Genomic DNA, 15,518 nt, shown 5'->3' with positions numbered 1-15,518 from the left:
GAATACTATCATTTAGTAAAAAAAAAAAAAGAAAAGTACATGTATTTAAAAAAAAAAGAAAAGAAAAAAGAAAGGATCGACCGGGATTCGATCCCGGGACCTCTCGCATGTGAAGCGAGAGACATAACCACTAGACCACGGAATTGCTTTACACTGCGTGAAGTATATGCAGAACTGAAGTCACATACATGTATGTTTTCATGTTCGGTATTCTCAAAATTTTACACAATCCATGGTGTTTGATTTATTTAGCCTTTATTAAACAGTTCTAATAGATGTAACAAGAACATAAAGTCCGCCGATAACCTGTTTCATACGCAATAACTCGCCTCATGCCCCTGCGCTAAAAATAGCGACATATAAATACTAATAAAACAAACGGGGCGGGGCACTTTGAGAGGGGCGAGAGAGGTCCTAGGGAGTTTTGGTATAAAATTACATTGCATAAGCTCAAAATCTTCCTGAAATATCGCCCGGAAATGATAGTGTTACACACAGACAGAATGTAAAAATTTTCGACCTTGAACTTTGACCTTTTGACCTCAAAATCAATAGGGGTCTTCACTAGGCCACAGGGAGTTGTTATGTAAAATTTCATTTCAATAGCTCAAATGGTTCTAGAGATATCGTGTGGAAACGAAAGTGTTTTCACAGACAGAATTTGCTTATTTATGACCTTGACCTTTGACTTTTTGACCTCAAAATCAATAGGGGTCTTCTTTAGTCCATAGGGAGTTGCTATGCTAAATTTCATTGCAAAAGCTCAAAGGGTTCTCGAGATATCGTGTGGAAACGAAAGCGTTACAGACAGACAGAAAGACGGACGGACGGACGGACGGACAGCTAGACGGACGGACGGACAAACCCAAATTAATATCCCCCACTTTTCAAGCGGGGGACAATTAGCAGAAAACAAGACCAACAATTATGAAAAAGAAACAACTTTCCCCCTTCGGAAAAAGTACAGGTAACTTTTGATGGCACAAACTTGATTTCTCGAAGTTCTTGATCGCTCGAAGTGAGTCTCCGGTCCAGAATTTTTCCCCTATATAACTAAGCAAATTTACTCTTGATTTCTCAAACTCTTGATCTCTGGAAACCCTTGATCCCTCTAAGTCAAAATGCAGTCCCGTTATGCATATTCTATTGGAATATACTCACGATACCTCGAAGTGGCTATGTGTATACAATGTTACATAATAAGCAACTTTACCTGAACATTTTGTGGCCCAGGCAGAAGACGTGGTATAAAGGAACAGGATGTTTACTTGACACTTATACTGCAAGGCGATAATTAATTTATAAATAATCATTGGGTGCCTATATACTATTAAAATAATTATCATCGACTGTCTTGCAATAATTTAGAGACACAGTACTGTCACTGAAAAATATTAATTGATTACAATACGAAACACTAAACAAATTTAATTTTATATGAGTCTGTCATAGTTTAACGAAATATGAAAATGCAGAAACGGTCTCATTGTCAATATGACGACTATTGTTGGACAAATACAGAAATTCGTTCAATGATCATGTCTGGAATAGTCAGTGCTATGTACGATGTTGTAAAAGGTTGTTTTCATTTAACAAATGCGTAGTATAATGTCCAATATATATTACAAAGAATAAATAAATAAACATGAAATGACAATGTACGGTTTTTGCTTTACTCATGCAGTTAAATAAATATTCATCTAAAATACTAAAACATGTCAATGTTTTATAAAAACCATGTGTAAAAAGTTAGCAATGCATGAAAATCAAGACTAATTTTAAAACCTGTCAATAAACCAGAAAATTTTGGACTCTTGAAAACTTGAACTCTTGATCTTGTGAAGTTTTTTCCTCAGTTCTACGCACTTTGAGGTATCGTGAGTTACCTGTAGTTTAAATTTAATGTTTACCTTGGGGGGGGGGGGGTACATATTTCTTTAAAGATTTCTTGTTTGTAAAAGTTCATACAGGTAATACATGTAAAATCATGGAAAATTATATAATGTGAAAAATAAATTATCTAATAAAATTTATTGCATTGTAGGAAACAATTGAAGTAGATGATGCCCCATTAGAGCATGTGGACACCAAAGTGGAGGCTATTATGCCAAGGGTAAGAACTATACACTGTAGATTTCTTTTTCTTTCTCATGAATTAATGTTATTTTTTTTATAGGATTAATCACAAGTACGTGCCACAACAGCTTCTGTTTTACTACTGTAGAAACACAAATTTTCTTTGGCAGAAAATTTTGTTGATTTGTCATTTAAAAGGATTTTGTGGACATAAAATTTTGTTGTTTCGAAATCAAACCATTGCAAAATATACATGTAGTCATATAAAAATTTCATGTCAGATTTATTTTCATTGGTAATTGTTAGCAACGAAATAAACGTAATTTAATCCTCCATGAATATTTCTGATTTAAGAGTATGTGTTACTTACTGTTTTATCTGTGTTCCAGATTGTCGTTCCCTTTGATGAGAAGTGTGAATTACCAGACTTCCCAAGCAGCGTACAGCTCCAGATCTCCAGAATGTGTGCCACCAACACCAGAGTCGATGGACCCTTCTCACGAGACAGTCTCTCTGACATTATAAATAATTATGCAGCTTCCCCGCTATTCTCTACCCAAAAATTCCCCAATGACAACAACAGTTTGAGAGCCATTCCTGAAGCTTTTAACACTCATGCCAGAAATTTGGAGAATCATTTCCTAGAGAAAAGAGCTTTGGATTTGTTGAATGGGCATGCTGTGAAAATTTCTCAGGAAGAAGTGAATAAAATCTGGAAGTCGAACACTCTAAAACATGATGCTAGTTATGATATGTGGTGCTGCCATGCAGAGCAAGTGTGGTTAGAGTTTCTAGGAGCTTCTAGTGTGAAGAGCAGGCCTCTTCCATTTGTGGAATCTATTCCTTTGTCTCTTTGGATCTCAAAAGCCCAACCCAAGGCTGGAAAGGAGGGTGATAAATTAGATAAGGAATCCAGACTACCTAATGGTGACAGCGATTCGTTAGGAGAGAAGTCAGACAGAGGAGATTACTCCGATCCCGACAGAGAGAAGCGACAAACTCGCCAATTATTGAAGGACTATTATTCTGATGAGAGTGTAACTACATCTGAAGAGTCAGAAACCAGTCAATTCCCAGGATTTCCATCTACATGTGATACTGAACATGATGCCAAAGATGATAATGTGCAATATTCTGCTTTGAGGGTAGCTGATTTTAATGTGGTGGCAAAAATTGGTCCCGGTCCCCTCAGAGCCCAAATGACCCACTCTCAATATATCTTCCTCATGCGTCTCCAAGAGTCTTTCACTATATTCCAGACACAAATGAATGCCGATGTTAGTCATTTTATAACAACAGTATCGCCGGCGGTGACGTTCTCCGTTCCCCTGATGTTATCGGAACTGGAGTTTGCCATGCTGTGTCCCATGGTAGTAGAGAACCCTGGGATACCAGTGACCTTCATCAGTCCCCCGACCTCTACCAGCGGACAGGAAGATCTGGTGGATGAGGTGATAGAGAAGGAGGAGTCCACTGTTAGTGACTCTATAGCAGTCAACGAAAGTCAAGATGGTAGGTATTTGTACTAGGTTTTATTCATAACTGTTAAGTACATCAATTTGTGTTATTGGAAATCTTGCTTAAACTCATTTATGGAAACAGGGCCTTTTATTTAAAGCAGGATGATATGTCTGCAGCATTCTTGATTTGTTTGAGCATAAATGCATATTCAATATTCTTTAACTTTCAGACTCATCCAACAGGAGTTTTCCTATAGTTGATATTGTGGATCTTTCTCATCACACTCTTGGGAAGTCGTACAGTGAATCCAATGTTCAGAACTTTGCTCCTGATTCCAGCCACCCATCCCTAACTCACACTGTCCTGGAGAACAATCTACAGTCTCGAATATCTCAGTCAACTCAAGCGCTCGGCTCCGTGGGGCGGGAATCCGGATACGGGTCACTTTCTGAGGCTCCAGTTCCACAAAGTAAGAAACTTTTACCCAAGACAACAGACTTGAAAAAGTTCACTTCCAAAATGTCAGGGCTAGCAGACAAGATAAAAGCCAAGATGGAGAACCTAGGAGAAGATAGCACCCCAGACAGTCTGGATAGCATGTCTATCAGAACAGACAGTTCTGAGGACGATTTTGAGGAATTGTCATTGGACGATGTAGAAGTCCCAGCATTCCAGAAAGCTCGACCAATCAGTGAGTCCCTTTCTACAGATACTGAGGCAGGAGATGATCTGTCGTCCTTCTGTGCTGAGCAAAATGCAGCTGAAGCCAGGGGCAAAGAAACAGTAATTATGTCTACATGTTTCTAACATAAGAAGATTTTAAAAAATTTTACTTTTATGAAGAAATACAAACATTAAAGTGATTATATTAGTCATATTTAGCAATGATTTTGTAAAAAAAAAAATTATGAGAAGGAAATTAAAGAGGCTGGGGGGTGGCAACCATTTTCAGACTATTTTGATCCCCTTTAAAAGAAGAGCTCCATACAAAGATATACAAAAATGATCAAATTTTAAAACTTAAATGTATGAATTTCTTCTTTGCCCAATGATAGTTGACAGCTTAAGATTACATATCTGAAAAAATAAGTTAAATCTGGTGGTTAATTTGTGATTAATTTGTTGACCCCCCAGCCTCCTTAAAAAAAGTTTGTAGAACCTAATGATTCAAAATAATGCTTCCAACTCCCACATATTATACCTATATCTCTCCTATCCTATAGGTTTCTGTGGTTCTGTTCAAACTGACCTCGTTAGAGTTGTTGTTACAAGGAGATGGGGATGACGTAGCAGCCAGAATCCAGGCTCAGCAGCTCCTGACTATCCAGCCAGGCAACATGATATACGACACATTCCATCAAAAGTTCCTCTCCCCCTCAGGTAAACAGCTCCTGACTATACAGCCAGGAAACATGATATATGACACATTCCACCAAAAGTTCCTCTCCCCCTCAGGTAAACAGCTCCTGACAATACAGCCAGGAAACATGATATATGACACATTCCACCAAAAGTTCCTCTCCCCCTCAGGTAAACAGCTCCTGACAATACAGCCAGGAAACATGATATATGACACATTCCACCAAAAGTTCCTCTCCCCCTCAGGTAAACAGCTCCTGACAATACAGCCAGGAAACATGATATACGACACATTCCACCAAAAGTTCCTCTCTCCCTTAGGTAAACAGCTCCTGACTATCCAGCCAGAAACATGATATACGACACATTCCACCAAAAGTTCCTCTCCCCCTCAGGTAAACAGCTCCTGACTATCCAGCCAGAAACATGATATACGACACATTCCACCAAAAGTTCCTCTCCCCCTCAGGTAAACAGCTCCTGACTATACAGCCAGAAAACATGATATATGAAACATTCCACCAAAAGTTCCTCTCAGGTAAACAGCTCCTGACAATACAGCCAAAAAACATGATATATGACACATTCCATCAAAAGTTCCTCTCCCCCTCAGGTAAACAGCTCCTGACTATACAGCCAGAAAACATGATATATGACACATTCCATCAAAAGTTCCTCTCCCCCTCAGGTAAACAGCTCCTGACAATACAGCCAGAAAACATGATATATGACACATACCATCAAAAGTTCCTCTCCCCCACAGGTAAACAGCTCCTGACAATACAGCCAGGAAACATGATATACGACACATTCCATCAAAAGTTCCTCTCAGGTAAACAGCTCCTGACTATACAGCCAGGAAACATGATATACGACACATTCCACCAAAAGTTCCTCTCCCTCTCAGGTAAACAGCTCCTGACTATACAGCCAGAAACACGATATACGACACATTCCACCAAAAGTTCCTCTCCCCCTCAGGTAAACAGCTCCTGATACAGTCAGGAAACATGATATACGACACATTCCACCAAAAGTTCCTCTCTCCCTCAGGTAAACAGCTCCTGACCATACAGCCAGGAAACATGATATACGACACATTCCATCAAAAGTTCCTCTCCCCCTCAGGTAAATAGCTCCTGACCATACAGTCAGGAAACATGATATATGACACATTCCACCAAAAGTTCCTCTCAGGTAAACAGCTCCTGACTATACAGCCAGAAACACGATATACGACACATTCCACCAAAAGTTCCTCTCCCCCTCAGGTAAACAGCTCCTGACAATGCAGCTAGAAACATAATATATGACACATTCCACCAAAAGTTCCTCTCCCCCTCATGTAAACAGCTCCTGACAATACAGTCAGAAACATCAAAAGTTCCTCTCCCCCTCAGGTAAACAGCTCCTGACCATACAGTCAGGAAACACGATATACGACACATTCCACCAAAAGTTCCTCTCCCCCTCAAGTAAACAGCTCCTGATACAGTCAGGAAACATGATATACGACACATTCCACCAAAAGTTCCTCTCCCCCTCAGGTAAACAGCTCCTGACCATACAGCCAGGAAACATGATATATGACACATTCCATCAAAAGTTCCTCTCCCCCTCAGGCAAACAGCTCCTGACAATACAGCCAGAAAACATGATATATGACACATTCCATCAAAAGTTCCTCTCCCCCTCAGGTAAACAGCTCCTGACCATACAGTCAGGAAACATGATATACGACACATTCCACAAAAGTTCCTCTCCCCCTCAGGTAAACAGCTCCTGACTATACAGCCAGAAAACATGATATATGACATTCCATCAAAAGTTCCTCTCCCCCACAGGTAAACAGCTCCTGACTATACAGCCAGAAAAAATGATATATGACACATTCCATCAAAAGTTCCTCTCCCCCACAGGTAAACAGCTCCTGACTATACAGCTAGAAACATGATATACGATACATTCCATCAAAAGTTCCTCTCAGGTAAACAGCTCCTGACAATACAGCCAGAAAACATGATATATGACACATTCCATCAAAAGTTCCTCTCCCCCTCAGGTAAACAGCTCCTGTCTATACAGCTAGAAACATGATATATGACACATTCCATCAAAAGTTCCTCTCCCCCTCAGGTAAACAGCTCCTGACAATACAGCCAGGAAACATGATATATGACACATTCCACCAAAAGTTCCTCTCCCCCTCAGGTAAACAGCTCCTGTCTATACAGCTAGAAACATGATATATGACACATTCCACCAAAAGTTCCTCTCCCCCTCAGGTAAACAGCTCCTGTCTATACAGCTAGAAACATGATATATGACACATTCCACCAAAAGTTCCTCTCTCCCTCAGGTAAACAGCTCCTGACAATACAGCCAGAAAACATGATATATGACTTATTCCACCAAAAGTTCCTCTCTCCTTCAGGTAAATAGCTCCTGACAATACAGCCAGGAAACATGATATACGACACATTCCATCAAAAGTTCCTCTCCCCCGTCAGGTAAACAGCTCCTGACTATACAGCCAGAAAACATGATATATGACACATTCCATCAAAAGTTCCTCTCCCCCTCAGGTAAACAGCTCCTGACTATACAGCCAGAAACATGATATATGACACATTCCATCAAAAGTTCCTCTCCCCCTCAGGTAAACAGCTCCAGACTATACAGTCAGGAAACATGATATACGACACATTCCACAGGGGTGTGCAATTAGAAAAATCAATAACTAGCCCACGGACTAGTGGCAGCTAGAAAGTTACTAGCCCCAAGTGAAAAGTTACTAGCCCAAATATAGGGGCAAAAATTGAAATAAAAAACTATACGTTGAAAAGAAATTAATTGTTGAAAAAGTCAGGGTACTGAGGTCATTCCTTTTAAAATTAAAGTTTAATTCTCACTATGAAATTAAATCATGTATAAATTGTAATGAAAGAAGATTAAAATGAATTTAAATAAATTATCTTCCCTTTTTCTGAACATTGCACTAGCTCATTTAGAATGAAATTTAATTCATTTTGTTTTCATCTTAAATCATTAAATACACTATAAATATATTTTATGTGAGTCATAAAACACTTATCTTTCAGTTGATTGAGTGATCGTAAATAATTTGATGAGATATCTGCATGTTTTTACCATAAACGAAAGAATAGAGGAAATTCGGATTAGGAAAAAACGATCGTTTTTGGAAGTAAATAAGTCAGGTAGTGCTGCAAAACAGATAAGATTATGGAGATTTATTGAGAGTAGGAGCATGTTGTCAAAAAAAATTTCACTGGTTGGGAATTTGATAGCAAAAACGAGTGAAAATACAGGTTGTGCTTTTCATGTATTGCGTGTGTAGTTATAATTTTTACTAGCCTGACGGGCTACCTCCATACAGAAAGATACTAGTCCGACCCCAAAAAGTGGTAGCCCCGGGCGTCGGGCGATGCTAATTGCACACCCCTGTTCCACCAAAAGTTCCTCTCTCCCTCAGGTAAACAGCTCCTGACTATACAGCTAGAAACATGATATATGACACATTCCATCAAAAGTTCCTCTCTCCCTCAGGTAAACAGCTCCTGACCATACAGCTAGAAACATGATATACGACACATTCCACCAAAAGTTCCTCTCAGGTAAACAGCTCCTGACAATACAGCCAGAAAACATGATATATGACACATTCCATCAAAAGTTCCTCTCCCCCTCAGGTAAACAGCTCCTGACAATACAGCCAGGAAACATGATATACGACACATTCCACCAAAAGTTCCTCTCTCTCTCAGGTAAACAGCTCCTGACTATACAGCTAGAAACATGATATATGACACATTCCACCAAAAATTCCTCTTTCCCTCAGGTAAATAGCTCCTGACAATACAGCCAGGAAACATGATATATGACACATTCCACCAAAAGTTCCTCTCTCCCTCGGGTAAATAGCTCCTGACAATACAGCCAAAAACATGATATACGACACATTCCACCAAAAGTTCCTCTCTCCCTCAGGTAAACAGCTCCTGACAATACAGCTAGAAACACGATATACGACACATTCCACCAAAAGTTCCTCTCTCCCTCAGGTAAACAGCTCCTGACAATACAGCTAGAAACACGATATACGACACATTCCACCAAAAGTTCCTCTCTCCCTCAGGTAAACAGCTCCTGACTATACAGCTAGAAACATGATATACGACACATTCCACCAAAAGTTCCTCTCTCCCTCAGGTAAACAGCTCCTGACTATACAGCTAGAAACATGATATAGGACACATTCCACCAAAAGTTCCTGTCCCCCACAGGAACAAGCTCTGATTCTCCTGTTAAATTACATTTGTGAATCTTAATTGTTTTATGTCCAGACATGATATGGCTGGGGTATGTAGCATTTATCGTGTCCACTGTAGCATTTATCATGTCCATTCTCCATCCTTCTTTCTTCAGTCAGTCCACTTCGGTTGGATTATATTCTGTTTAAAAGAAATTATCTAAGATTCTTTTGTCTTTTAATTTTTAAAATATGACTTAAACATATTGGTGAGAGCAGTTTGACTGTGTAAATTTCAGATGCCAATAAAAGTAAAAGAAAATAAAGAAGTTTTACAGAATTTATCTTCCTTGGTTCCAGGTTTCTTTGGTCAGGAGAAACTGTTTACCCCGGTCTCTGAGCCCGCCGTGAAGCTGAAGTTTACCACTGGACCCGGGTCAAAGCAGGAATCCTGTCCCGGGTCAGAGGAGAGCTTCCTGTCTGTCAAGGCCCACAACTTTGGATTACATTTTAAATCCTCGAGTCTGAACATGCTTACAACCTTTGTGGAGGACGATAAACCTTCTGAATCTGTACCCATGCACGTGGATGTTTCAAATTTTATGCTGATTTTACAAGTAATCATCTTATTTTCAATTAGATTTAAACCAATGGGTGTTATTTTAAAATCGAAACTGAAAATCAGAAAAAATGTTTCATTTGCTTAAAAATGTAGATAATATTTGGTCTACGGGCAACTTTAGTATATCCTTCAAGAGGAAACTTACCTGTAGAAATAACTGTATTCTGTAATTAGCTGTCTATCTTGCTGTTATTTTTAGGAAGATGTACTGCCCCCAGGATTTCCTAACTTACCAGAGCCAACCCACATTCAGATTCATTCCCTGACCATAACCAGGGGGAAGGATGGAGTCATGCACCTCAATCGTACGTATCTTATAATGAAGCATTCCCTGGACTTTTTAGCTCACCTGAGCCGAAGGCTCAAGTGAGCTTTTCTGATCACATTTTGTCCGTCGTCCGTCCGTCTGTCTGTCTGTCTGTCTGTCTAGCTGTCCGTCTGTCCGTCTGTAAACTTTTCACATTTTCGACTTCTTCTCAAGAACCACTGGGCCAATTTTGACCAAACTTGGTACAAAGCATCCTTGGGTGAAGAGGAATTTAAATTGTTAAAATGAAGGGACATATCCCCTCGCAAGGGGAGATAAACAAGAAAAGACAAAAATAGGGTGGGGTCATTAAAAAATCTTCTTCTCAAGAACCACTGGGCCAGAAAAGCTGAAACTTATGTGAAAGCATCCTAGGGTAGTGTAGATATTAAATTGTTCAAATCATGACCCCCGGGGGAAGGGCGGGGCCACAATGGGGAATCAAAGTTTTACATAGAAATATATAGGAAAAATCTTGGAAAATCTTCTCAAGAACTACTGGGCCAGAAAAGCTGAAACTTATGTGATAGCATCCTAGGGTAGTGTAGATATTAAATTGTTCAAATCATGACCCCCGGGGGAAGGGCGGGGCCACAATGGGGAATCAAAGTTTTACATAGAAATATATAGGAAAAATCTTAGAAAATCTTCTTCTCAAGAACCACAGGGCCAGAAAAGCTGAAACTTATGTGGAAGCATCCTGGGATAGTGTAGATTCTAAATTGTAAAAATCATGACCCCCGGGGGAAGGGTGGGGCCACAATGGGAAATCAAAGTTTTACATAGAAATATATAGGAAAAATCTTGGAAAATCTTCTTCTCAAGAACCACTGGGCCAGAAAAGTTGAAACTTACGTGGAAGCATTCTTGGGTAGTGTAGATTTTAAATTGTTCAAATCATGACCCCCGGGGAAAGAGTGAGGCCACAATGGGGAATCAAAGTTTTACATAGAAATATATAAGAAAAATCTTTGAAAATCTTCTTCTCAAGAACCACTGGGCCAGAAAAGCTGAAACGTATGTGGAAGCATCCTGGTATAGTGTAGATTCTAAATTAAATCATGACCCCCGGGGGAAGGGTGGGGCCACAATTGGTAATCAAAGTTTTCCATAGAAATATATTGGAAAAATCTTTGAAAAACTTCTTCTCAAGAACCACCGGGCCAGAAAAGTTGAAACTTACGTGGAAGCATTCTTGGGTAATGTAGATTTTAAATTGTTCAAATCATGACCCCCAGGGGAAGGGTGGAGCCACAATGGGGGGATCAAAGTTTTACATAAAAATATATAGGAAAAATCTTTGAAAACCTTCTTCTCAAGATTTACTGGGCCAGAAAAGCTGAAACTTATTTGCACGTCGAAGGATCCTGGGGTAGTTGATTTCAAAATGTCTTAATTATGATCAGTGGGGTAGGGTGGGGATACATAATGTATTACAAGGGGGAAATCTGGTAAAGAACAGAATGGTCAAAGCTTCTCAGATGAGCGATGTGGCCCATGGGCCTCTTGTTTATTGAATTGCTCTATTTTTGAATGAAAGGAAGCTTGTATTAGTACAATTCTCTGTTATCCTTGTACTTTCAGTAGGGCATGGCATTCTTGACATTACATAATTCTAGTCTGAAATTTACACAGTCTTAGTCTTTCATTCACTGTTGAAATACACATGGGATAAAAATTCGGCAAATGTTAATGAGTGTAGCAATGATCCAATGATAGTGTTCTGTACAGCAAAGACATGTTCTCATCGTTGTTAACAACAATTTAAAGTTGCTGACGCTATTACTTTCTTAACCAGTGAGAATCTATTCCCATTTGAGAGACACTAATTAGCTAGCTGTGAGAATGCCATGCCTTACTGAAAGTCCAAGGATGACAGAGAATTGTACTATTTTTTGAATAATGTTGCCAAAGATTTTGACATTGTTTTGAATGTTGCATAATGCTTCTTTTATTTTCAGAAAACATGATTCCTGACAAAAATCGAGAAGACAAGGACCTAAATGGAGAGGTAGATGAACTGAAAGGTGAGGTGCAGGTCTTAAAGCAGAGTAACTATGAGGAGTGTCTCAGTATACGATCGATAAAGTTGAGGTTACAGGAGCTAGAGGTCGAGAACAGATTGCTACGGGAGGAAAACAGGAAAACCTCCTCACGATCTAACCCTGAGTCTGAGTCTGTGACGGAGGTCAAACAGCTGCTGGAAACTTACACCACAGAAAACGCTCGACTGATCGAGAGAATCGCAAACCTAGAGGATGAGCTCCTGTCAGTGACCAAGGAGAAGAATTCCTTTATTGAGACTCTGGCGTTACTTCAGGACGAGTTGAATCTCTCAGAGAGAAGGCGGCATGATTCAGATAAATAAAGCTCAGCGCAATATTGTAGGGAGGTAATGTTTATTTTACCAGAGGCAGTACATGTATGTGTATGTGTTATAATAGGTGATTATTTTTTTATATCATTGAAATAGTTATAAATTTTGATAGCATGTATAGAAAGTAAATAATTGATTTTTAAATACATCTTAACTAGTGTGGTTGTAAACACAAATACTGTATATTGTTGTCTTAGAGTGAGTGGTATCTAAATATTTTCAATATGTTATGATATTGAATGAGAACATTTTAAATTGCTAATGTTGCTTACAAACTCAAAGACTTAAAAGTCATATGCAATAGGTTTTGTCATAATAATGAGGGATATATCTGGACAGTTGCCCAATAATATTTACTTTGTGTCAATTTACTTGTACATTGAAGACGTGTAGAATAATTTTGTGCCACTTCAATGATTTCGTTCTTAGAACTTACCTGATGTTTTCCTCTGTTTAAGGTACATGTAGTTATGACTTTGATAGTGTCTATACATTTTTTCATTTCTAGAGTGCAAAATTATTCTTGATCAAAAATAACGAAAACTAAAGCAGATTACCCACCTCTTATTAAAAGTCAGTTATCAGTAGTTTTATTTTAGAATATTTATTTAATTTCCTTTTGTCTCCAACAGAAACAGCTGCTGAAGCTTACTTTTTTAGGTGTTGAGACTTTGGCAAATCAAACAGGCAATTTTTTTTTCAGAAGGAATCAAATTTTACTGCTTTAAAGTTCATCGAGACTCTGTTAAGGGAGATAACTCTCTCTAGGATTTATAACTGATAATCCTTTTAAAATTGTCACGTTTTTCCTTTGATAGAAAATCATTATAAATCAAACAAAACTTTGAAAACCTGAGCATATGAATGATGAATTTCAGTTTGAATTAGACTGCAATGTTTGTTTGTCTGATAATGCTTTATTGAGATATTCATACTGGCCATATCATGCAGGTATTTGGTTTTTATTAGTTTTAGTTATTTTGATTTTTATTGAACACTTGTAGCAGTTTCCAGGAATTATTTATGTGTAATTAAAAATTTAGTTTCATGATTACCTGGAAGGTTCATCATTGAGAATTATAATGATTTTATTTTAAATACTTGATGCCATTCTAGGTTACTGATGTAAATAATCTCATTTGTGAAATTGTTTTCTGTTTTCTAAACTTGTCAAATAAGTTAATGTATGTATGTACCCTTTTTTTCTCAGTTTTATGATAGTGCTTATATTTGTACATTTACTTTATAGCCTATAGTATTTATTAAAGTGACACAACTGTACCTCTGATAATTAACCATTGAACACAAAGGTGTGATAAATAATCCAAATCTTTATCATATAGAATATCCACCAAGCCCTTGGCTTACTGTATTTTTGTGCAGGTTATATTTTTCATGTTCTTCTTGTCTCTATTTGTCTTGTTGCTTTTTGATTTTTCTGTTTTACTTGTCTTAGTTATTTATTTGGTCGCTTTTGGTGCTCTTCCCTGTACAGTTTAATATGAGAAATGGATATATTCCCTGCTTTGTGTCAGCTTTCTGTGATATTTTGGGTGACTTCCCTTAAAAGAAAAATCAATAAGGCATTGGTATGGTGCTTGGTATATTTATTAAGAAACTTTGTACACTTTGTTATATTGGCAAATTTTAAAATTTATTATGCAAGAAAGTGAAAAGAATTCACAAAAACAGAGTGTGACTGGAAATCATCTAGTTCTCAAGACATTTTTCAGTTTTTGAATGACATAAATTGATGTATATTGCTCAGTTTGTGCAAATGTTATACATGTATAACAGCAATAAAGCCCAGTAGTGATAACAGCAGTGACTTAATTAAGCAAGTACTTCTTCCTGCCATTTGTAGCTCAGAATCATTTTCCCACAGATTTTAAGCAAAATATAAATAGCATTTTTATGATTTTTTTTTTTTTAGAACTTGTTGCTAGTCAATGAAATGAAAAAAGCATGATTACACTTGTATAGTAAATGTGTGAACGTGTTTATAGGCATTAACATACAAGTTACTAGTGACTGCAGATTCTGTCATTTTCATTGTGGAATAAAATTGTAAAATGCACACTTTAGTGAGATTGGCTTGAATGATAAAATAAGAAAGGGTAAAGAAAATGTAAATTCCAGACAAATTTAGTAGATTTCATTACAAAGTGCAAATGATAGCTACAAGCACTATAAAAAGTGAATACAGTATTAATTTTAAAGCTTACTAAAAGTTAAGACCTATATTCATGTAAACAATACATGTATATTGAATGGCGAGGAAGAGAGTACAACATTTTGCTATATGTGTTGTTAATAATCATTTCTTATGGGTAGTATCATTAATTTTGTAGTTTAGACACTTTAGCAAAGTAGTTTGACATTGTCTGCAGGTAGTAATATACCTGTATGACTGCATACCTATTTATAATTTACCAAGTTCTTGTCATTTCAACACTGGTATTTAGAAGAGTGCTTTCTTCTCCGAGCCAAAGTTTGTAAAAAAAATTTTCTTTGTTATACTTTGTTATATATATGAAGGTCTTTGTTATTCATATATAGGTACTTACTGAATATTACAGTAAATAATTAAAAACTGTAAATTTATCACACCATGTAGAATTGAGTAAGCTTTGTTATGCCACTGCACTGTATTCCTTTGAGTGACACAATTTTAACTCTGTATCAAATCAATATTGATTATTATGGAGGATTCCTGGGAATTTGAAAACCCAGCGCATTCCTTGTAAACATTTACACATTATTTTTTTTTCAGTATTTAATTGAATTGCTCATACAGCCTTAGGTGTGATTTGTTTTTGTTTTTTCGTTTTTGTTTTTGCATACTGGTAGTATAATAAAGTGTATAGCTGCCCACATGCATGTACGCAACTAATTAAACAAGAATTTGCTTCAATCAGTGCCAATTTGCACACAGAGGGTGACCACAGTCATATTTTGGGCACCTCATATCTTGGTGCTTTAAAGGTGCATGGACACAGATTTGAAGTTAATATTTTCTGTATAATATTACGACTGATATATTTTA

General features: G+C 37.6%; 1 protein-coding gene across 2 annotated transcripts in view; it reads left to right on the top strand.

Moving 5' to 3' along the window:
* The window catches only part of LOC134253391 (bridge-like lipid transfer protein family member 3B), a 42,587-nt gene extending 27,546 nt beyond the window's left edge, over nucleotides 1–15,041 (top strand). For both annotated transcript variants that reach the window (XM_062735915.1, XM_062735914.1), the window contains 7 exons: nucleotides 2,045–2,113; nucleotides 2,466–3,588; nucleotides 3,767–4,320; nucleotides 4,761–4,917; nucleotides 9,527–9,783; nucleotides 9,988–10,093; nucleotides 12,057–15,041. In XM_062735915.1, the coding sequence (XP_062591899.1) occupies nucleotides 2,045–2,113; nucleotides 2,466–3,588; nucleotides 3,767–4,320; nucleotides 4,761–4,917; nucleotides 9,527–9,783; nucleotides 9,988–10,093; nucleotides 12,057–12,463 (2,673 nt within the window). In that variant the 3' untranslated portion in view covers nucleotides 12,464–15,041. The remainder of the gene's footprint in view (nucleotides 1–2,044; nucleotides 2,114–2,465; nucleotides 3,589–3,766; nucleotides 4,321–4,760; nucleotides 4,918–9,526; nucleotides 9,784–9,987; nucleotides 10,094–12,056) is intronic.
* Nucleotides 15,042–15,518: the final 477 nt, after the last annotated feature.

This window comes from Saccostrea cucullata, unplaced genomic scaffold (genome assembly GCF_032062105.1).
Source record: "Saccostrea cucullata isolate Sc308-1 unplaced genomic scaffold, CSIRO_AGI_Scuc_v1 ctg68, whole genome shotgun sequence".
In the NCBI taxonomy this organism is placed as follows: Eukaryota; Metazoa; Mollusca; class Bivalvia; order Ostreida; family Ostreidae; genus Saccostrea; species Saccostrea cuccullata.
Note: the sequence above shows the minus strand (reverse complement) of the source record. Positions and strands in the feature narration are given on the sequence as shown.